Source organism: Pseudonaja textilis, chromosome 3, assembly GCF_049901715.1.
Source record: "Pseudonaja textilis isolate UNSWEBS1 chromosome 3, rPseTex1.2, whole genome shotgun sequence".
Lineage (NCBI taxonomy): Eukaryota > Metazoa > Chordata > Lepidosauria > Squamata > Elapidae > Pseudonaja > Pseudonaja textilis.
In genome coordinates this window covers 111,509,081-111,533,967 of record NC_141992.1, presented here as the reverse complement: position 1 = coordinate 111,533,967, position 24,887 = coordinate 111,509,081, and the positions used below count along the sequence as shown (strand labels likewise).

At 38.2% G+C, this 24,887-nt stretch overlaps 1 protein-coding gene across 2 annotated transcripts in view; it reads right to left on the bottom strand.

The window, feature by feature from the left end:
- Positions 1 to 24,887, bottom strand: part of CFAP61 (cilia and flagella associated protein 61) — a 127,212-nt gene that overhangs the window by 14,891 nt on the left and 87,434 nt on the right. For both annotated transcript variants that reach the window (XM_087930638.1, XM_087930637.1), the window contains exons 24-25: positions 23,576 to 23,667; positions 21,958 to 22,163 (exon numbers count right to left, since the gene is read on the bottom strand). In XM_087930638.1, coding sequence (XP_087786764.1) covers positions 21,958 to 22,163; positions 23,576 to 23,667 — 298 coding nt within the window. The remainder of the gene's footprint in view (positions 1 to 21,957; positions 22,164 to 23,575; positions 23,668 to 24,887) is intronic.

The window sequence follows — 24,887 nt, the reverse complement described above, 5'->3', positions numbered from 1 at the left end:
TGATTTCACCTCAGACCTGGTCCAAAAGGTAGAGAAGGGAGCTAGAGGGACAGCCATACTGGACTTAATTCTCATGAATAGAGAAGAAGTGATAGAGTTGAAACTGCAGGAATCCTGGGTGAGAGTGACCATGTCATATGGAAATTCGAAATAATGCAAACACAAGCAACAGAACACAATGATACCAGAGTCTTATATTTTAAAAGAGCTGATTTTAAGAAACTCAGAGCAAACTTGAGAAAGATTCCTTGGATGAAAATCTTAAAGATGGAAAACAATTCAAGAAGCTTGGGAAACTCTGAAAAATATGATCATAAAAGCCCAGTCCAGCACAGTACCACTGAAAAAGCAAAACAAGAAATCTAAGAAGAAACCAGCATGGCTGCACAAAGATCTATCTGAGAAATTGAAAGACAAAAAGGACAAGTACAAAAAATGGAAAGAGGGACAAATAACTAAGACAGAATATCAGCAGATAGATAAAAACTGCAAAGTCAGGAAAGCAAAGGTTCAGAATGAACCAAGGCTTGTAACAAAAGTCAAAGATAATAAAAAAAGTTTCTTCCAACATATACAAAATAAGAAAAAAATCAAGGAAACAGTCTGTCCACTAAAGAGAGAGATGACAAGGAAATAACAGGCAGTAGAGAGAAAGAAGAGCTGCTTAACTCATTCTTTGCATTGGTCTTCCCGCAAAAAGAAACTATAGCCCAACCTACCAAAAACATAACTGCAAAAGACAGCTTAGAAATAAAAATTAAAGTAAGCAAAAAAATGGTAAGAGAACACCTGCCTAATCTTGATGAATATAAATCACTGGGATCTGACTGATTACATTCCAGAGTTCTAAAGGAATTGGCAGATGTCATCTCAGAACCACTGTACTATATATTTTAAAAACCCTGGAGCATCGGGGAACTACCAGAGGACTGGAAAAGAACTGATGTGGTTCCCATCTTCAAAAAAGGGGAAAAAAAAACAGTCTCAGAAAACTACAGACCAATTAGCCCAGGGGAGTCAAACTCGATTTGAAGGCTGCATCAGGTTTCTGTTTGACCTCAGGAGCCCAGGGTGGGTGTGGCCATGGTAGGTGTGGTCAGCATGACATCAACTTGTGTTGGGGGGCATCTGTGGGGGCCTGAGTGCTCTGCCAGCGGAAACAGGCTCCAGAGCTCCTTTTTCGGCTGGGACGGCCTCCTGTAACCATCAGCAAGCGAAAATGAAGATTGTGGGGCCACACATGGCCCTTGCAAGTTCCATTTTCAGCTGGGACGGTTCCTTGCAACCCTCTGCCAGTGAAAACAGAGCTCTGGAGGACTGTATGCAGCTTTCAGGAGCTCCGTTTTTGCTGGCACAGGCACCACAGGCTGATCCTTCACTATTTCCAGGCGGCTCTGTGGGCCAGATCTAAGCACTCCACAGACTGGCTCCGGCTCCCGGACCTTGAGTTTGACACCCCTGAATTGGCCTAACATCAATACCCAGAAAGATACAGGAAAAGATAATCAAAAAACAGATCTGTGAAGATCTAGAAATGAGTAAAGTAATAACTAGAAGTCAGCACATGTTTGTTAAAAACAGATCATGCTAAACCAATTCTATTTCATTCTTTGACATAGTGAATTAGTAGACCAGCGAAATGCTGTGGAAGTAGCATACTTAGATTTCAGCAAAGCATTTGACAAGAGAGACCACAACCTACTTCTTGGTAAGCTAGAAAAAAGTGGGATAGATAGCATCGCCATCAGATGGATTTATAACTGGCTCACAAACCATATTCAATGGGTAGTCCTTAACAGTATTACATCTACATGGAGGGAAATAAGCAGTGCGGTACCACAAGGTTCCGTCTTAAGCCCATTACTCTTTAATATCTTCATAAATGACTAAGATAAGAGAATAGGAGGGGAACTTACCTAATTTGCAGACGATACTAAGGTGGCAGGAATGGCTAACACCCTAGATGATAAGTTTAACATCCAGGTGGATTTTGACAGATCTGAAAACTGTGCCCTAACTAACAAAATGAAATTCAATGTAGAGAAAAGTAAAATTTTACATTTAGGCAAGAAAAACTGAAAGTACCCATACAGATTGGGAGAAACCAGGCTTAATAGCAATAACTGTAAGAGGGATCTTGGAGTCTTAGTGGACAACCAATTAAATATGAGCCAACAGTGTACAGTGACAGCCAAAAAAAGCCAATGCAATCCTAAATTCCATTAACGGGGATTCAATCAAGATCACTTGAGGTACTAATATGACTCTATAAAGCCTTAGTAAGACTATACCTAGAGTACTGCATCCAGTTTTGGTCACCACACTATAAAAAAGATGTTGAGACTCTAGAAAGAGTGCAGAGATGATGATTAGGGGACTGGAGGCTAAAATATATGAAGAACAGTTACAGCAGAGGTGTCAAACTCAAGCCCTGTGGACCGTATGTGGTCGGATTGGCCAGCACGGCCAACCTGGAAATGGTAAGGGGTTGGACTGCTTTGCTTTGGCCTAGCCCATCGCATCCCAGCAGGCGCGCATGTGCACAGGAGGCAGGCACATGTGCAAATGCCAGGATGGGATGGGGTGTGCATGTGCACATGTGCACATGCCGCCTCCTGTGCGCAAGAACGCATGCCAGGATGGGATCAGCCTGGCCAAAGCAATGCAGGCTGGTCCCTTACCATTTTCTGGTTGGCCACACTTACCAGCCTTTCAGGTGTGCATGAGTGGAGGGGAGGTGTCTGGCAGCAAAGGCTCTGCAGCCAGTCCTCCAAGAAGCAGGCCTGGTGGCAGTGGCACCAGCAACAGCAGGCAGAGTCGGGGGGGGGGGGGAATGCACGTGATGCAGACCACTGGACTTGCCTGCTCCATCCCATGTGGCTGAGACAGGCCAGGTGGCTGCCCAGTGCATCTAGCAAGCTGGACTGCCTGCCTCTCCCCTACGCCTCTGCCTCTGGCTAATGCTGCCTCTGTGAGCCAAGAAAAGGTGAAGAGGTGTGGGACAGCTTGCTGCCAGACACCCATCAGCCCACTTACTCCATCCCATCTGTTTTGGCTTGTGGTTGGAGAGTAGGTCACCGTTGGTCATCTCCTTGGCCCCCTCACAGATCTTGCCCTTGGCCTGCATGTGTGGCACATTCCTCTTGCAAACATGGGACACCTCTGCACCACCGAGCCTGCCAGCAGCTCGTGCAGGTTCATTAGGCCACTGCTGTTGCTGCCCGGAGCACCAGGCCCACCCAACACGAAGGAGGGGAAGCAGCCAGCTAGAAAGGCTGAATAGAGGGGGTAGAGCACACCCAGGCACAGCAGGCAAAAGACCGTCACCTGATCCCCAGGGAAAACCAGATCCCCATCGGCGCCATGGCTCCCCAGGCCCAGCCAGGATTGCATGACTCTCCCCATCTCTGCTGGACCTGGGTGGCCATGGAGCTAATGGAGAGCTGGCTTTCCCCACTCGCAGCCTTTCTACCTGGCCACTTCACCTCCTTCAGGCTGGATGGGTCTGCTGAGCTGCGGCAGCCCATGGTAGGGCTGAGATGCGTCAGGTGCGTGAGGGGAACGTGCTCCACACACAGGCCAAGGGCAAGACCCATGAGGGGTCTGAAAAGATGACCAGTAGCAACCTGCTCTCCAGCTGCAAGCCAAAACAGGCAGTGGGGAAACTGCACGAATTAGTGCAGGAGTCAAAACTGATTCAATGGTGCCCAAAGCATGTGCTGGCCTGGAACACAACAAAGTGTGACTGTGCCTGTCTTAACAGTAGGAAGACATTCAGCTCGCTTCTGCACGTAAACTTCCTGTTTGGTTGCATGCAGGGATCTGATTGCTCGCTTGCAAAGTTGGGGATAAAACCGCTGTGATGAATTTGGATTGAATGGTAACTGCGTCCCTAAACTGACGCTTTCTCCATTTCTGTACTTGTCCGCCCCCCATCCCCCGGGACCCCAGAAATCATGTGATCGCAATGCTAGAGCTACTGAGATGATCTCCCTTTTTCCTCTCCCTTCCTTTCCTTGGAGGATCTCTATGATCTGAAAGCCCATGCACACTGGAGCAAGGGAAGTGGTTCGCATCCCTGGGTATTTTTCTTCGCGCTCATGCTCTGTAGATGCGAGCGGAATGAGTAGGATGCTCTGGAAGGTGAAGCCAAAACAAACAGTGGGACAGAGTAAGTGCATCCAGTGGTCCACATCATAGGCCTCCCCCCGTCTCTATCTGCTGCTAATGCTGTTGTTTTGCATGCTGCTGGGACAGTGAGCCCAGTGGAGTGGGCTCCAGAGCCACCAAGTGTGCCAGCTGAGGGGCTGGAAAACATCAGCCCTGCACACAAAGGGCAGCGAGTGAGCAATAGCTGATGGTTTCCACCACCAACCACTCCACAACTTGCTTCGCCTTGCAGCAGCAGCAGCCCCACCCCACCCCTGCATTCCCTCACCTCACCTCCTATGGGATGAGCCTACTGCCCATCCCTCTGGGTTCCCTCCCCAACACTGCCTGGCTCATGTGAGTGATGTCAAGCTGGCCACACCCCTCAGGCCATGCCCAGTCACTCGTAACCCCCCTGGCTATGCCCTCCACCCCCACCCCACCCCAGGACAACCACAAGGCCAATGCGGCCCCCAATCCAATTGAGTTTGACACCCCTGGGTTACAGGAACTGGGCATGGCTAGTTTACTGAAGAGGAAGACCAGGGGAGACATAATAGCAGTGTTCCAATACTTGAGCGGCTATCACAGAGAAGAGGGGGTCAGTCTATTTTCCAAAGCACCTGAAGGCCAGACAAGGAATAATGGATGGAAACTGATCAAGGAGAGATTCAACCTAGAAATAAAGAGAAATTTTCTGACAGTGAGAACAATCAACCAATGGAACAGCTTGCCTTTGGAAGTTGTGGGAACTTCATCATGGAAGTTTTCAAGAAGAGACTGGGCAGCCATCTGTCAGAAATGGTGTAGGGTCTCCTGCTTGGGGGGGGGGGGTTGGACTAGTTGACCAACAAAGTCCTTTCCAACTCTGTTATTCTACAAAATCTATTTTTATTCTCCGTTCAGTGACATTGGATAATAATATTGCGTGTGGACATCAGAATTTGACATTTGACAACCTATTCATGATAGGTCATGGTTGGAAGGGTTAACAGGACCACAGAAGCTGCCCGGATTGATTGTGAAAGTAGTAATGGAGCATAATTTTACAATTAAGGTTTTACAGAAAAGGAGTAAAAAAAGCTTAATGCATAGATGACCCACTTGACTGATATCGTAAATAACAGACTAGCCTCCAAAACCTCATGTTTATTTGGGGCCATCCTACCTTTCACAACTGGGTCTACCCATGTCATGCGAATTACTTACTTGGAAATGAGTTGATAGATTTAAACACTGTTACAGGGAGGCCTTACAAAAATGTGGTGGATTAATTAAAAATGACAGCCAATCTGTATGTACTTTGGGCATAGAAAGGTGAGTCTAATGATGGAATGAGAAGGGATGGCTGGGTAATTTCTATCACACAAATACAGCCAATTCGTTAAAAAAAAAGCTATGTGACCATTTGAAAACAAAAAAGGACAATTAAATGAGGTAATAATAGTCACAAAGAATGAGGTCAAGAAATACAATGGAAAGCTAAACCTCAAGAGGAATTGAGGCTGGTGTGTGATGTTACAAATGCTATGATAGGTGTTTTTTTTAAAAAAAAACTTCATGTCAAAGAAGAAGATAATTATTACAATTTAGAGAAATTGGTCAGTGCTTGGAAACAAAGGCTGAACTGCTCAGTTCCTATTTTGATCATTCTTTTCTCACAAAGCAAATGAGTTGAAGAGATATGAATGCAGTTACAATGGATGGAAAGATGGTCACAGAGTGCCTAAGGGCATTAATTGAAGTTGCTTCTCCAGATGCTGATGAACAATTCCCCAGTCTGCTAAAAGAATGTGCTTCTGTATTGTTTTAACTTCTAAAATGTAGTATAGGTGTTCTTGATAACTGAGGATAAGCATTTTTATTCACAAAAAAATAAACATGAAGAATCGAGGAAATTACCAGGTATATCCTGTCAATCTATTATTTATATTCAATAGAATAAAAAGAAATAACATGACTTGGAAGAGCACACTGGAGGTCTTCTAATCCAACCCCTTGCTCAAAGCATGAGATCTCATATCATTTCAGACAAATGGTTGTCCAATCTCTTCTTAAAAACCTCCAGTTTTAAAAATTTTGTGACAGTAAGAACAATTAACCCAGTGGAACGACTGGGTTAATTGTTCTTACGGTCACAAAATTTCTTCTTAGTTCTAGGTTCTTTCTCTCCTTGATTAATTCCCATCTATTGTTTCTTGTCCTGCCTTCAGGTGCTTTGGAAAATAGGTTGACTCCCTCTTCCTTGTGGCAGCCACTCTGATATTGGAACATTGCTATTATATCACCCCAAGTCTTTCTTTTCATTAAACTAAACATACCCTATTCCTGCAACTGTTCTTCATATGTTTTAGCCTCCTTCTCTTCACTCTTTTTAGATTCTCAACGTTTTTTTATATCGTGGTGACCAAAACTGGATGCAGTATTCCAAGTGGGGTCTCACCAAGGTATTATAAAGTGGTGTTATCATTTCATGTGATCTTGATTCTATCTCTCTATTAATACAGCCTAGGACTGCATTCATTTTTTGGCAACTGTACCATAGTACTGGATCATATTTAAGTGATTGTCCACTGGGACAGATAATAAAATTCAGGTTGTGAAACACCTTAAAACTAATGCAATTGTTTAGTGACAACATGAATTTGCCAACAATAAATAATGTCAGACTAATTTTATTAATTTTCATTTTGAATTACATAACTTCCCCATCAAGTCTAGCTAGGTCGCAGGGAATTCTTGGTAGAGATGAGCAAAAAATGTCAGGAGTATTTGACAAAAGTATACACTCCTAGCAGAGTCACTCAGATGAAAGTCATTTCAACTGCCAACTAAACAGAGCAGGCATCAGATAATGGGGCTCTCAGGTCAGATGGTAATCAACATGCTATTGAGAAAATGCTGAGAATCTTTTGAAGTACTAATGGTGTTTATTAATGGCTAGATTAAAGCTTTTGGGACACTTACTTGCTGATGATGCAGGAAAAGAAAATCCAAACCTTCAATCACTGAATTACAGTAGGAATATGGACAATAAGAAGCATGAATAAGACAAAGAAAGATGAAATGAACTGACTATGCATTGAATCTTGGATATCAGTGATTTGTGAGAGACTGGAATAGAGCATTTTCACTTAGAAAATTATACTATTTAGTATTAAGGACATGAAAAACAAAGAGGATGTGATGCTGTTTTCACAACTAAAGATATGGTAAAAAGAATATTTGGGTACAGGGCAGTCAATCCCAAATAGTCTTTGTAGACAACTTTTTAACATGAGGTTTATTCAGGTTTATGCTCTAAACAATGATGAGAAAAAGAAATTATATTAATGATAGAGGGAGATGGAAGAACTCAGTTATGACAGCAAAGATATCTAAGGACTGACTGTGGATCAGCTCACAAACTGCTCATGTGCAAGTTTAAAATCAAACTAAAGAAGAGCAAAGCCAACCAATTTCCATGATGTGATCTCAAACATCCAACATGCATAAGGAGAACATCAGGAATCAGGTTGAAGTCCTAAACCTCAGTGATAGGAAACCTGAGGAACAATGTAATGAAACCACAGACATGTTAGGAATGAATATGACAGGACAAAGAGCAAGAAATAGAAAAAAGCAATCTGGATGTAAGAATAAACTGGAAAGAGGCAAAAAGAAGAGAAGCCACCGCCAAGAATTGTCTTTCTTGACCTTAGGAAGAAGTTCAAAAAGATGTCAAAATATTGCAAAAACTTTATAGATTAAAAGAGACATGGAAAAACAAGGAATGTCTTTTGAAAGATTTCCAAACTCAGGAGAAAGTTCCAAATTCAAACTATTAAGCTGAAGAACGCCAATGGAGGGGGAAGGGAAAAAACCCAAACCAAATTGGAAGGTGTATTCTGAAATTCTGTACAATAGAGATGCATTTTAGAAGATATTCTTTATTTATAAGAATATCTGGGAGACTCCTCCCCAAGATGGCTGCTGAAGAGTAAGGGGCTTTTTTCTTCTCTTGCTAATGATCCGCTGATCTTGCTACCAACGCTGGTTTTCTGGCAGTGCTTCTCCCTAGATTTGAATGGGAGCACTTAGGAATGTCCCCAGACAACTTTTGGACAGACATGAACCCATCTAGCTGTTCTTTTTTTCTTTTCCCATTTGATTTATTTATTGTTTTGAATAACTTTCATTTTCCCTGAAGGAAATATGGCAGGTTTTTTAATGGTGAAGTACTTCCATTTGATTTACATTAATATTGGACTTTTATCACAGGGTTATTGCATTTTTGTATTTACAAAATATTTGGAATTTATTTTTTTTGAAATAAAGAAATAATTTTGATTGAAGTATCCAGAAAATGTTTTTCCTCTTTCTTTCTGCTTTGTCCCTGATTAAATTACACAGAGCGACACTGTACATTCTTAGCAAAATGATTGCCATTCTCTGGATATTTCGATCAAAATTATTTCTTTATTTCAAAAGAAATAAAATCCAAAGATTTTGCAAATACAAAAAATGCAATAACTTAATAAAGAGTCCAGTAACTTAAATAACTTAATAAAGTTATTTAACTTAATTAAATAACTTAATAAAGAGTCCAATATTAATGTCCCAGAATATCTTACTGTATTCTTAGGAAACTTACATTCAGCACAGGCAACCACAGTCCACATGTAACATAACAAAACTGGTGGCTTCAACTTGACAAAAGGGAAGGGACAAGGCCAATCTTGTTTAGTTAACCTATATGATGAACATATATTGGGAGAAACTGCATTCCAACAATATGAGTATCATTTTAAAATTGAGGGGAAAAACATCAATAACCTGCCAATATGCCGATGATACAGTGAAAATGCAAATGATTTGAAAGTTTATAATCAATCTCTGCAAAAATTGGGCTTCAATTCCATTTTTGAAAAAGATGATAGAAAAGAGGATAAGGAATGTAGAAAACAATAATAGTCTTACATTATAAGAAAGTTGGTTTCAAAAAACAGAAAAAAATTCCCAATTATAACAGGAGTTCAACAATACAACCAGCTTTAGAAACCTTTTGAAATTTATAGTATACAAGCATGTAAACTATGGATTCTGACACACTTTTCTAGAAAAAGCTGCTTTATCAGTTATTGCCTTCTATTCTTTATTAGTTGGTGCATTTAAATTCATGCTTATAAAAGACTTAGAAATAAGATTATTAGTAAATCCAAATTCTGGTATCACTAAAATAATATTGTGATTTAATAAAGCAGTATTGTACACTTTTAATGAAATTCCAAAGTTAAGTAAAACTCAAAGGCTTTACCAGTAAAATGAAGCTATGGAAACCCAACTGAAGATGAATTAACAATCCAATCTGCTGATCTTGCAATAAAAGATGGGAAGGAATGAAATGCAGAAGGCAAGAATTCAAATAAGTTCAGAATCCCACAGTCATGCAGACAATATTTGGGATAATTAGTTACAGTATTTAAAATATTCCAGAAAACGGATTTGATCAGCCACCCTAGTTGACAGCTGATTGTTGGGAAATGTAATCATGTATGCAAAGGTCTGATAATGACAAGGTCAAGCCTACTCTCTTCCTTATCCCTCTGATATTATGTTGTATTCATCTCTCTAATATTAAAATTATACTGTAGTGTAAGCCAATGAAAGATATGGGAGGACTTGCCTCAAGTCTTTAAAAATTACAGCACACCTGTTTTTCAGTCATTAACAGGTAAATTATCATGCAGGCTTTGAAATGTGAATTCCCTAAAGTAAGCCTTTAAAAAAATGTAATTATCATTGATAGTTTACTACTATTTTGAGCAGTTTATTTCCTTAGTTTTTTGTTTATTTTTGAAGAGAAAGATTTTTTTAAAGTTCTGGTATAATTTTCTTTGATGCTGGAATTAACAGTAAGGAAGGTCCAATGGGAATGGAACACACATTAGTAGATTTCACAGCAGAATTCTCTGATTTCAAGTAACTGTGCTGTTTAGCAACTGTGCTGTTTTGCTTATGGGAAAGCAGTAGTGAAGACTGCAAATTGTGAGCACAGAACTGAGGACTCTGTGATAGTCAGAAATATAAGCCAGTTGCTGGGCGCCCCAATCATATGCCAGCTACTCAATGCAAGAAGCCTCGCGAATAAAATACCTGAATTTTTCCTCCTACTAAATATGGCTAAATTCGACATTATATTTGTCTGTGAAACATGGCTCAACGCATCTCTCCCTGACTCCATTACCACAGTAAGAGACTATCATGTTTACCGATCAGATCGTGAAATTTGTAGAGGAGGTGGTGTTGCTATCTTCTATAAAAAGTCCTTACATCTAAAAATCATCCAAGTTACCCAGGAGCTTGCTCTTCCTGAGACCATCATCTGTGAACTATCCTTAAATATCACAATTCAATTCTTACTATGTTACAGAGCACCTGATTATGACATCGAACATATAAACAAGCTAAATGGTAGTGACTAACATGGGCAGCATCCTGCCCACACGCTTTTATCTTTCTTGGTGGCTTCAATCTACCTCATATTGACTGGACCCTAAATGAATGTACAACTGAACCCATACACGCAACCTTCTACAATGCTGTTACAAATCTGGGACTGGAACAACTAGTAACCAACAACACTAGACTAAACAACTGCCTCGATCTCATCTTCTGCAATAGTTTGAATTTAATTTACGGAATACAAACTAAAGAACCCTTTTCCAGCAGTGACCACAATATGATTGACTTTTGTCTCAACATACGCCCACACAAAAATCATCACAATGATGTAATCCCCAATTATAACTTCAAAAAAGGCAACTATGATCTTATAGACAACGATCTCTCATCCCTTGATTGGCAATCTCTATTCACTGGATGCAATACTGTTGAAGACCATTACAACATATTTTTACTTGAAGTCAAAAGAGTCATCAAACTATATGTACCAACAACAACTCCCAAAACAAAACAAAAAAAAACAGATTACCCATAACAATAAGGAAACTTCAATCCAAAAAGAGATCACTCTGGCAGAAAAACAAATCTGGTCACGTTGCCAATTTCAAAAGCCGATACAAAAATTTATGCCACCAGATAAAGACCGAATGCACCAATTATCACATTAAACAAGAGGAAAACCTTCTAAGCACCAATTCCACCCATGCTTTTTACAACTTTGTAAACAACAAACTAAAAGACTCAAGGTCCATCCCAGCCCTGATAGGACCTAATGGTAAAGACTGCAATGACGACACCATTAAAGCCAAAATCTTTAACACATTTTTCGGCTGAGTATTTGTAAACAGCAATGGATCATGCCCGGTATTTCCTAGCCAAACCACAGACAACTACAATGATCTAATACATATCGATCTTAGAGAAGACAATATTGAAAAAGCACTTCGCAATCTAAAACCATCTCTATCTATTGGACCGGATGGAATATGTGCCTACTTCTTAAAAAAGCTACCCACTGCTATAGCCAAACCTCTAAGCATAATCTTTGAAAAATCTTTCAGGACCAGTTCCTTGCCTAACCTATGGTCACAAGCCACGGTTATCCCCATCTTCAAAAAGGGAGACCCCAGCCTAGTTGAAAATTACAGACCAGTCTCCTTATGCTGCGTCACCTGTAAAGTCATGGAATCAATTATTAACCAATCCATCATCCTCCACTTAGAGACAAACAACCTACTCTCCAATAAACAATTTGGTTTCAAAAAAAAAAAAACTATCCTGTAATCTGCAACTCTTACACTGCAAAAACATATGGACTACACAACTCAATCAGGGCAAAGCAATAGACGCAATCTACATAGACTTCTGTAAAGCCTTTGATTCAGTGGTACATGACAAACTACTCCTAAAAATAAAATCCTATGGTATCTCTGGACAACTGCATAACTGGATAGAAGCATTCCTGTCAAACAGACAACAAATGGTCAAAATTGGGAGTGTCCTATCAAATTCTGTACCTGTCAATAGTGGTGTCCCCCAAGGTAGTGTTCTAGGACAACTCTCTTCATACTCTACATAAATGACCTCTGTGATCATATTAAGAGCAACTGCGTTCTTTTCGCTGATGATGTAAAGCTGTTCAATACCAGACAATACTGCTACCCTTCAAAAAGATCTTGACTATGTATCAGAATGGTCAAACAAATGGCAACTTCAAATCTCAACAAATAAATGCTCTGTCTTACATATTGGCAAAAAAAATCAGAAAATAAAATACAAGCTTAATAGTCAAGATCTTGTTGATGATCCAAGCTCTGTAAAGGACCTTGGAATACTCACCTCTAATGATCTAAGTGCTAGAGCTGTAGTGCTGCAACTACATAGCCAAAAAGGCATTAAGAGTTGTTAACCTAATCCTATGTAGCTTTTTCTCTGGTAATATCACACTACTAACTAGAGCATACAAAACATTTGCTAGACCAATACTTGAATACAGCTCATCAGTCTGGAACCCACATTACGTATCTGATATTAGCACAATTGAGAAAGTCCAGAAATATTTCACAAGAAGGGTTCTCCACTCCTCTACTCATTGTAGAATACCTTATGCCACCAGACTTGAAATTCTAGAACTAGAAAACCTTGAATTACACCGTCTTCGGTCTGATTTAAGCATGGTATATAAAAGCATACATTGCAATGTCCTACCTGTCAATGAATACTTCAGCTTCAACTATAACAATACAAGAGCACACAATAGATACAAACTCAAGGTTAACTGCACCAAACTTGATTGCAGGAAATACGACTTCAGCAACAGCGTGGTCAATGTCTGGAATACTCTACCCAACTCTGTAGTTTCTTCCGCAAACCCCAAAAACTTTAAACTTAGACTGTCTACTATTGACCTCACCCCTTTCCTAAGAGGTCTCTAGGGGGCGTGCATAAGCGCACCAATGTGCCTACCGTCCCTGTCCTATTGTTTCTTTTATTTTTCTTTTATTTTTCTTTTATTTTTCTTATATATACCCATTTCATGTATTCATAACTATGTATACACTTATACTTATTATCTTGTAAACAATTGACAAATCAAATAAATAAATAAAATAAATAAATATGTTAATGGGGGTGCTGTGATTGCCAGAACTTTGAGAACCAGTCATTCAAATGTACCATTATAAGTTCAAACAGTTATTGAACAAGAGGTCATTAATTGAGAACTATCTGTAGAGCTTCCATCTCTCAATGTGCATGGCTACTTCTTTATGTATTGTATTGCTACATCAGACACAACATGGGTTGTTATATTGATTTTTACAGATGCACGAATTAGAGTTTAAAATTTTGAAGCACCTCTATATAAAACATTGATATAATTGTGAAATATTTTGTTTAATAGACACAATCAAGATAAAGTTAAGTCCTTAAAGTTCCAGCATACATATTATAAAAACCAGCAAAATTAATTGTTATTACACAAAAATCTCTAAAGAAATCTTATGTGGTAAATTATGGTTTCTCTCTAAATTCAATTAGTCATGCTTAGGTCCTACTGAAATCATTAAACTAGTTCAGTGGTCAGGAAACAGGGGTAAATTACCCCAAATGGGGTAAAAGTGAAAATCTGGGGGTAATGAGGAGGTTGCGCTGGCCAATGGCGGAACTATCGGCATAGCAGCAGTTATTAAAACACCCTTGAGGCAAATTTATCCCCTCCACCCCACCCTTGTTTCCTGGGTCGGAAATGACTCCAGGCTAGATTCTGCAAGAGCCGCGCCGCCCGTTTTTTAGGGGAAGGCGAGCTTCTGGCATAGGGCAGAGCATTTTGGGAAAAGGGACGCTTTCCCCGCGCTGCGATGACCGCACGCTTTGCGCAGTTTGTGTCACCGTGGCTCCCAAATATCATCCTCCCTTCCCGCTTCCTCGCCCCAGGCCCTGCCTGCCTGCCAACTAGCCAGCCAGCCCGGCTCCCTCCCCGAAGCCTCTCATCACTGCCAGGCACACAGGAAGCGAAGAGGCACCTGCAACTGCCGCCTTGGCCCCGAGAAAATTCCCAGAAGCCCTCGGGAAGCCTGGTGACATTTCATTCCCTGGAGCGAGCTATCCCGCCTTCTTCCCAGCCGCGGGGAGGGCACCTCCTCCCGCCTCGACCTCCAAATTATGTGTCAGCAGCCTGAGGTGGCCGGGGAGGGGGAGAGGCCGGGAGGGGTAACGTCTGCGTTTATAAATTTTTTGGGGGGTAAGAGGTAAAAAAGTTCCCTGACCCCTGAACTAGTTAGTCATGGCTAATTGAAATGTCAGTCTAATCAGTGCGGGAAAGAACAATTAACTTCATCAAAATTGAACCTACTACTTCTGTTCTACAGCTTTTTGCTCATGACTGTGTCTCAAGTCTTAGTCATTTTCAAAACTTTATTGAATGAAGTGTAATCTATTTTCAATATAAGAAAGCCACACAGATGCTTTTTAATCCCCTGATTTCTAGGCTCAGATATCACTCATTAGGAGTATAGTTGTTCATTTCAAAATCCAGTAATGTAATACAAGAGTGATATCTCTAATGTTTATTAGTGTTTCTTTGCTATTTATATTGATCTATTATAGAAGTCCACTTTTAATAATACAATTAAAGGTTGGCATTTGATTTGACCAGAAAAGGAAAACTCTTATAGCTTTTATGTATTCTTTTTATTCTGGCTTTTCTCTTCAAAATGAACATCTAGTTATCCTAATTAGAGTTCAAAGTCTACTGAGTAGCATTAGACACATCTAGCCATGCCCACATCCTTTTTTGTTTTTGTCATAAAAGAAAACTGAAGACAGACTTAAAGAAATTTGCAAGAGAAACTGGAGACATAACCCTTTTGAATGTGTGCGCACAATAATACTACAGGACTATATTCCACCAACTTGTGCACTGTAAGTAAAGTTGTCTTGACATTTTGAAAAACTGGTTTCAAGCTTCATATACAGCATTCATTCGGGTTTTATCTTGTTTGAATATCCTGCTTATAAAAATATTTTACGTAAATATATTTCCATGAATATTGTAATGTTCAGAATATCCTTGACTATCCTGTTTATAAAGCCCTTTAATGTAAATATTTTTGGACATCTTTTGGAATACTTTATTTTGTTGTGACATTATAAATATATCACTAAATTTTAACTTCAGTAGATATTCTCAGCTTTTTAAGAATTATGCTAGTTGGAAGTTGATTATTAGTGTGTGTGTTGGTTTGTGTGTGTGTGTATAAAATAAAATAATGAAAGATTTAATGGTGTACACAACCTTTGCAGTCAGTCCTCTTAAAAAATAAGTAAATGTTTTAAGCATTTTTAAGAGTACAAAATGTCCACCTGATGGTCTTTCAACTCTTAAATATTGGAACAGGTTAAATCTTAAGAATGTTTAAAGCAAGGTAATGATTTCATACTTGGCTATTATTTCAATTGAAAAAATATGTAATAGTAAGAGGATGGTGGATTAGTATAGCATTCGATGTTACCTATGGTGAGAGTAATAGTAACTCAAGCAGTTGTTAATGCTCTTTTCTTACCCAGATGACTTCTCTATCCTGGAAATCTTAGCCAAATAATAATATCATTCGCAGTTGTACACAGAATGGTGTATCCTGAGAAATGGCTTATGTCTACTAGACTCAAGATTACCTAATACTCCTAACAGTCTTCAGGTTAAGGCCTGAAAACTGGAAACTAATATTCTTATTTTTCCTTTTATATAAACTCCTAAATGGAATAAAAACAAGAACAAAAGTAGTGAGCTAACATTTGTCTATTTACTTCCCTATTTAAGAGTGTTCTGACATTTTTCCTTCTATTTATTTTTGTTTTGTTTTCCTGAAAGAATTTATTTAAGAAAACATATTTTAAACAGGGGAAGTCATAAAATTATGCCATAAAGTCTCACATATATTTACTGTATATTTATGTATAAAGGATTGTTTTAGTGTTTGATGTTCTCTCTGAATACATAGAATAGTCCAGCACCTTAGAAATAATGATGGGAGTAATTTTAGTTGCCATTTTAATGTAGAGCTACCTTGGAACTACATTATATTGTAAAATATATTTTTTCTACAGATATTTCATATGAACTGGACAAGCAGAGTTCTCATATACAAAACTAAAGACTTATTAGTGAATAGATATATTAAAATTTTAACATTCAAGATGGCTGAATAAGACAATATTTAATCTAATAAGAGAGAAAGCTAAAATCAGGGGCATTCACAGGTGGTAGTGGGGGAATAAAAATGTCAAGATGGCAATTTCACATGTGTGAGGCACATAAAAACTGGTGAGGCTTCAATTACACAGATGTGGTCACCATCTTGAGTTTTCTGACTCTTCTGTGGATACTCTGGAAGAAAATCTAAGTCAAACCACCGAAGAGAAAAAAAAGAGAACAGGCTAAATTTAACTTTCGGAACACAATGCAGAAGAAAGCCCCTTCCAGCATGCTGATAAGCTGATCTTTATCTTTGATATTACGCTTAGTCCTTGACTACAACAGTTTGTTTAATGACTGTTCGAAGTTACATTACAACAGCACTGAAAAAAATGACAATTTTTTAGACTTACGACTGGCACATCAATCCCCATAGTCATCTCATTTACATTTGGACACTTGACAAATGGTTCATATTTATGATGGTTGCTGTGTCCCAGGGTCACATGATCCCTTTTTGCGAACTTCTGACAAACAAATTCAATGGGGATGCTGGATTCACTTAACAACCATGTTACTAATTTAACAACAAACAACAAGTAATTCACTTAACAACCATGGCAAGAAAAGTCATAAAATAGGGTAAGATGCACTTACTTAACAAATTTCTCACTTAGCAACATCAATTTTGGGTTCAATTGTGGTCGTAAGTCGAGGACTCCAATAGTTCCTGAACATGTTCATACTATTAGAGAATCATATAGATAATGACTCTAAGCCATTTAAGGATTTTAAGGTTAACCCTAACTAATCACTGTATAGAATCTGAAAAAGAATTGGCAACTAGTACCAGTCTTTCTACAGATAATGTGGAAAGGCATAATGTGATGTTGTTATCGTGCATTGATTAGCAACTAAACTGTAGCTTTTTACATCATTATAAGCATTCTCCAAGACTAGCCCCACCTGGAATATCTTGGAGTAGTCTAATCATTATACTAACGAGATAAAAGAGATAAAATAAAAAAGAGGAAAGAGGAAAGTGAAAAACAGGATTAATGAACAACCATTTAGTAAACAAGCAAGCTCTCCTGAAAAAACGTATACAAACAAAAAAACTTTTAAAACTTTTTTTTAACTGTAGCATGATTTTTAATGATAGGTTTATGCACAGTGCAAGAACATCTTATGAGCAGAAAGCTATAGAGTCATCAGCAGCTGTGATGAGCATGCATATTTTTCAATATAGGGTTGCAGCAAATGTCATAAAGTCAAACAATACAAAACCCAACTGGGTACCATCTTGCCTATGAAGCTTCTAAGAAGATTTTTGTAAAATGTGAAAGTTAAATTTAAAAAATCAATTTTAAAAACTGAGCTGCACAGGTTATTAGATGCAATTCTCAATGCTAGCTATCAAATTTAAAACCCTTCATGACACAGGACCTGGCTGTCTGAGTGATCCCTTAATTCAAACTGCCTCTGCCCATTTGGTACAATCAAGCAGAATGGATGAACTCAGAATCCTATATATTAAACAATGGCATCTAATGTTGCGGCATCTATTTTCTGAAACTATCACTCAAAAGGTTTGTATGGCTCCCATCCTTGTGAAGTTTAGAAACAATTTTTTTTAATGTTCTTCTTCAAGACCTTAGTATAAGGTGATTGTCCTTTAGTTATATCAGTTATATTTGGTTTCTAATTGATATTGTCTCTTGTTGGCTGTGACTTTCTGTTCTGTTCTACAGAATCATCAAGGCATTATGTGAGATCAAAGCTGGATAAAAATAATAATTAACTAAAATAATTTGATAATTTTTTCTTAGAACATCAAACACTATGAGGTTTCTGGGACTTACAAATCGTTTGAGAGCCAAACTCTCATCAAAGTTCAAGCAATATCAAATTTTATATGTGTGATTTCATCATACCTAAGATCAAGCAAGATCTCAGAGGTAAGATAACAAGGAAGTTGCAAGGTTTGCTGATTTTGGAAGATTTTGACCATTTAATATATTTTTTTTACAATTTCTTGGGACTTGAATCACTGCAGGAAAATCTGATTATCACAAAATGTTCATAAAATATACTTGAAAAGATTCTGTAATAATTATTAGAAAGGAAAGCATCTTTGGCTTCTTCTCGGTTCTACTGGGTTGATTTTTAAGAAAATGATTTTCTTAAAATTCAAAATGTACATATTTTTGTAGATTTGCAGCTAGAGTTTTTCATGTTGGAAAAATATCTTGTTAAAACTCAGAACTGATTCCAGCACATTGAAATCACATTCGAAATCACAGAAGAAGAAATCCAGCATGTCAAATTTTACCTGACATGTTATTTGTATGCATTCCCAACAAACGGGCTTCTCCCACCTTAACAAGGAGCTAAAATGATAATGTTATAATTTATAAGAGAGTATTTAGCAGAAGCTTACAGTTCCAAATAATTATTTTAATAGTGGGATGCTAACCAAAATCTACTTTTAAAAATGTTGTGTCCTAATTTTTTCAGTTCAGTGAGAAACAATGGAAAAACTAGTCACTTTCAAGAAAACAGAATAGCTGTAAGATCTTGCCTGACAAAAGCCAGTTTATTAATTGAAAAAAGTGCTGCATCTGAAGCTCCAGTTACAGAGAGTAGGGATTAACTCAGCTAGAATATAAAAGATGAGCTTGTAGAAGAACCAGTATTGTCAGATTTATGGCGGGATTTATTATTCTTGTAGATCACTTCTAAATTTAACTAATTTTGAAACACAATTCTGCATTCACAAAATTCATCACCAAAGGGTTTAAACTTTGAACCTGATGAATACAATTCATGGCTAGATATGGCCTCTAATTTAAAAGATAATTTGCATGTCACAAAGAGGCGAATTAATTCCCAAGTGACAGCTGTTTCACTGAGTTCATTCTTGGCATTGGCTACCATGCTGGGGGAAACTAATCCAGTTATAAAAGGATTTTTTTAAGCGTACTTTAGCCTTGGAGTGAAGAACTTAGAAAAATGCAATAATGGTGTACTTAAAATGGACTATATTATTAACTAATTATATTTGTTTATTGTTTATTTGTTAGATAATGTAGGATAAATATCAGAGATATTGAATTTTAAGCCCAAGTAGACATGGATCACTTGGTCTGTCCACTGTACCTTTACATGTAGTATAATACTATATTAAATGTGCTCTTTATTGCAAGACTGTAAAATAATACAAAAATGTCTATTCCTATATTTTGTCCTTAAATGCTATAGTTACATTTTAAAATCTTGGAAGAAAAATACGGGGTCCTCCATTTTGAATGGAAAGTAATTAACTATTAAAATGCTAAAGAGTTCTTAGTACTGGCACAGATGGCATTAGGATATATCTATAATAAATTTTGGAAGATGTATTATACTTGCTACAATTTCCTTCAGTATCTTGACATTCTGGGGTCAAATATATTATGTGAAGCCATAATATAGTTTTGGTTTAGGTATTGTCTGAATTACAGAATTCTGGAATTACAAAAATAATGTAATCCAACCCTCTGCAATATTCTGGAAAACCAGTTTAACAATCCTTGAGAAGTGGCTGTCCAACTTTAAAAAAATACACATCTAACTTTAGAAATGGAGAACCCACAACCTCTGTCAGTACCTAGGAAATCTAGGTAGTTACAATTTATATCCAATCTGTTCTAGTTTCTGTGGAAAATAGTTTCTAACTATCTTTCCTGTAGAATCTTTTTATGTATACTGATATTATGCATCTTTTATATTTACTCTGGGCTGTATTTATTTACCAAAGTTAGACATTGCCCATTTCACTATCCAAGGGACTGTCCTCTAAGGACATGTTCTCAAAGTGTTCCTTTGTTACCCTTTCCTGAGCATTTTCTAACTCCTAACTCAATATATTAGTAGAAATGTGGTAACCATCCATTGTGTTTTAAAATTATAATCTAGAATCAGACTCTAATCTAAGAACAAAAATAATTAAAACTCCAAGATTTTCACATAAATAAACAATATGAAAATCTGCATGATTTATTCTTTAATTCAGTAGAACAAGGGATGCCATTTTACATTATATGAATTCTGAAAAAAGTATTGCTATAAAACAAAATGCATAATTTATGATTTAGCATTTGTGATTTAATATACAAGTCTTTCTTCATTTGACAGACGATGTGGAACTGCATGAATCTGTCTTAGAACAATCAAATATAAATTAAAACAAAAACAAAAAAATGAGCATTTAGTGGAGAATTGTTAGTGTCCCATTTTCCAATGTTAGCATTTAAAAAAAACACACACACATTTTTTTCAACATCGGGATAAAATGCATTTGTTTCCCTCTTACTGTATACCTTTATGCAGGTCACTTTCTCATTTTTTATGTTCCTCTGATTATATACTCTGATAATTTATGTAGATACTAACCATTTGATGTACGGCAAAAAAATAGTCAAGATTCTTAGGTACATATGCAAATGATAAAGCCACTTTTCAAAGTGAGTTGGAAACATTAAGACTTAACGGTTTGTTCAAAGGAAGTGTTAGCTTTTCTTTATGCTCTAAAGTGGAGCAATAAAGAGAATTTCTGCTAGGGTTCTAGGAATCAAAATCAGTTTGCATGCATGTTCCCTAATTTACATTATTGCTAAAATACACTACTCAAGACTCCTTGAAGAAATAGTCTTTATCATCAGGGCAAATTCTGTAGGGTCAAAACTTCAAGAGGGTGTTGCATGATTTAAACAATGATCCCTGATCTCCCTTTTAACATTTGTTGCATATGTGGCATATGTAAAAAGGACACAGGGCTTTAACTGCAAAAGTGTCACACTATTCCGATCCATCCACTAATATGTCAAAAAAGAGATTTAATCACTATGTCAACTGAAGATTCATATATTTTTGCTTGGTAGTATGCTGACATTCATGAATTAAAAAACTTCAAGTATATGTCGATTGAGGCTGCTGGATGCCTTTCCTCAAGATGGACATCAAGCCACTGAGTCTGGAAACATCTCTTAGTTCAAACAGAGAAGGAAGAAAAAACTTGGACATAATAGTCCTACTAACCCTTCGGCATTCCAAAATAAAGAAAAAAATACGCACACATTATTCTCTCATCCAAGCGTCTACTATGAAAGGCAATCAAGCAACTATTTTTAAAAGCCAACAACAGGCAATGTGCTGCCTACAACCAGCAATATACTACTAAAACAAAAATCTCTGCCCCCACCCTCTTTTCTTTACATATTACTTTAATTTTTTAAAAAATCAAGAACTGTCTGTCAGCAAAGCAAAACATTAGCTTCTACGGCATATTAATATTTTTGGACAGGCCTTAAGCAGCACAGTGAACAGGCAAGTCTCCTACAACAATAGTTTTGTAGTACATTATAAGCCACATTTTAATTAATTTCTCTCTTTGAAAAATGTGTATCCCCCTCTTTTTAATCAAGGTTTCTGATAGTAGCTTATACAGTAGTATATTCAAATATGCAGATTAGTAAAGTCACTAAGCTCCAACAAGCTCTCTGTTTAGCTTTCAGGAACAAGTACCCATTTCTGATGTTGCCTATGACAGATGCTTCTTCAAAAGTGAAATCTGCCCCAAATACCTGCATTATAATAGATTTCAAAAGCAAAATAAAACTTTATCTTACCTATAGAGATTTGAGATCAGCCCCTCCCTCCAGCGAGAACAAAGATTATTAAGAAGACGTTCATGTTGCCCAAATAAACATATGTAGTTGGAAACAGGAATAGGTTTCTTTGAAAAGCAAGTAATGGTTTCTATTTTGCTGTATTGGTTGACATGTATTCTGAAGTAAGTTCCCTTTACTGCATCTCCTGTTATGATTGCCATCCCCTATAATAAATCGAGAAAAACGTTGGGACAACAGGCAAAGTTAGTTCACATATCAATCTACTCACTCCAGGAAGAAAACAAGGAAGATTGGGAGATAGCTTGGTTACTACAAAAATACTTTATATCAATGCCTTGCAACAGGATTTCTAGATATATCACAAAGACATTATTATTAGCAGCAATATGTAAATGTTATATCAATTTAAATGTTATATCAATTTCTTTACAGGAAAAGACTTTGAGGCAGTTGAAGTCTTCTAAGCAGAACTGGTTGGTACTTATATATTTAATAGTGATCAGGGGTAGGATTCAATTTTTTTTAACAACCGGTTCTGCCGGTGTGGCTTGGTGGGTGTGGCTAGGTGATCATGTGACTGGGTGGATGTGGCTAGGTGGTAATGTGACTAGGTGGGTCAAAAGAGAGAAACTTACTTTATCAATGCTCTATGAACAGGGGGTTGGACTAGATGACCTCCAAAGTCCCTTCTAGCCCTGGACTGCTGTGCTGTTTCAAAGCATCCTCTGAAGCTGTGTCTAGTGCCAGGGTTTGTGATCCTTCCTTTCTCTCCTTTTTCTCTCCCTCCCTCCCTCTATCCATCCGTCCATCAATCCATCCATCCATCCATATCTCATTCACTTTCCCTTCCCATCCCTCTTTCTCCCTTCTCTCCCTCTTTGTTTCTTTCTCCATTCCCTCCCTCCCTCCCCCCCTCTCTTTCTTTTTCTTTCTTTCTCTCTTTCTTTCTCCCTTCCCTCCATTTCTTTCTCCCTTTCCTCCCTTTTCCTTTCTCTTTCTTTCCTTCTTCGCACCCCCCCGCCAAGTGCCCAGTTTTGGGCATAATAAGCCTCCCTGGAGCCTCAGGAAAGCCAAAATGGGGCATGGGGGGGCATGCTACCTCCCCCGTGTCCCGTTTTGGGCTAGCAAGCTTCCCTGCACTTACCTAGGAGCCAGAATCAGGCACATGGGGACTCCTAGGAGGGGCGGGGCAGGGAGGGCAGGGCCAGCTGGTCTTTGGAACTACTGGTTCGCTGAACTGAATGTAAAATTAACATCTGGTTATCCTGAACCAGCCCAAACTGCCTGAATTCCACCACTGATATGTGATGCATAAAAAAGGCAATGAAGAACATACCATATACATGTGTGTGTGTTTGCTTTAAGGCTCTTGTTAATATTGTTAGCAAAAAAGGAGGCAATCTTTGCATTTAATTAATATACTAGAGGAATGAAAGCACTGTAATGATTTTGTGACAGTCAGAATGCTATTACACCTCATGTTGCATTTTGACGAATTTGTCTGATTCATATAGGAGGCTTATTATATGTCCATAAGTTTCCTAGAAAAGAAAAAAATATTCTCAAGATACTTATAATTCAAACCTCAACTATTTATTACTTAGGGAGTACTTACGTAATCAGGTTGTGATTCTTGTACATCCAAGCGAGCAGGAATCCCAGGTTTAAAAATATGCACATAATTATATTTTCCAGGTAGAATGCCACCTGTGAAAAAGAATGTTATCAAGACATATACATTATATGAAATCAGTAAATTTGTTAATCATTAGGCCTTCAAAGTACTTTATTTTTTAAAACCAATCCATGATGACTGGAAGAATAGATGAATTTTTGTTGCAATTTAATTGATGGCATACACTAGTGGTGGCTAATTGTGCAGGCACTTGTGCGCATCTGCTCATGTGCCAGCACCCAGAAGGCAATGTGTATGGGCCCCATGACCCCTGCACATGCATGTGTGACCCCCATGCATGTCGCACACCTCTGCGCATGCGTACATGATCCCCCATGTACACGAGGACACCTATGCACCACCCGCATCTCTGTTCATGCGTGTGTGTCTCCCCACCGCCCCCTGCGCATGTGTGCCAGATACCTGGCAATCAGCTGGTGGCCGGGCGGTGCGCACACATGCACAGTGGGGCTCTTCCAGGCGACCTCTTGCTGCTAGCAGAAGTGGCTCGGCATCCACTTCCAGCATGCATGCCATAGGTTTGCCATCACGGGCATACACTGTGGTGGTTACATGCTGGATTGAAGTTCTAACTTCAATCATTATCTTTTCAAGAAATGCAAAAGGTAAATTCTGTTTTCTGTAAACATCACAGCTGAGAGGATCAGAATACTGGATGAACATTCAAGATCTTTTTAATAATGAAAAGGGATTACTGGATTCTCAGACCTGCTTCATGCTTGGTATCTTTTTCCATAGGAGATGCCATGCAAATATATTATCTGGAAAATATGAGTATATGATGAAGCGAGGAAACAAATTTATCAGGCAACTGGGACTGGTTATGATTTTTAAATGATTTTGTTCTATTTAACAACTAATTTGTTATATCTTTATCTCTTTGGAAGCCAAAATGTTTAGTCTGCCAGTCTTACCAAAACAAATATTTAACATTTATTTCCGGGACTACTGAATATTAAATACTTGACACGTATAGCATTTCTTTCTGAGGAAAAATATTTTTTTAAAAAAATAACTTTTTTTACAAGTTCTAGTGCAACTGTTATCACTTATTTGAAATCATTTTCTCTGGTTTCTATTTGAAGAGAAAAGAAGTGGAAGGAGGAAGAGAGGAAATTGTGTCTGCAAGAGTTCAACAAAATAGATGGCAAAGTTTTGGTGAGCCTTTCTGGGCTGCTTGCAGACCCTAAAACTCTAAGTGTTGTCCCTCTCTGAGCCTCCAAAACTTGCT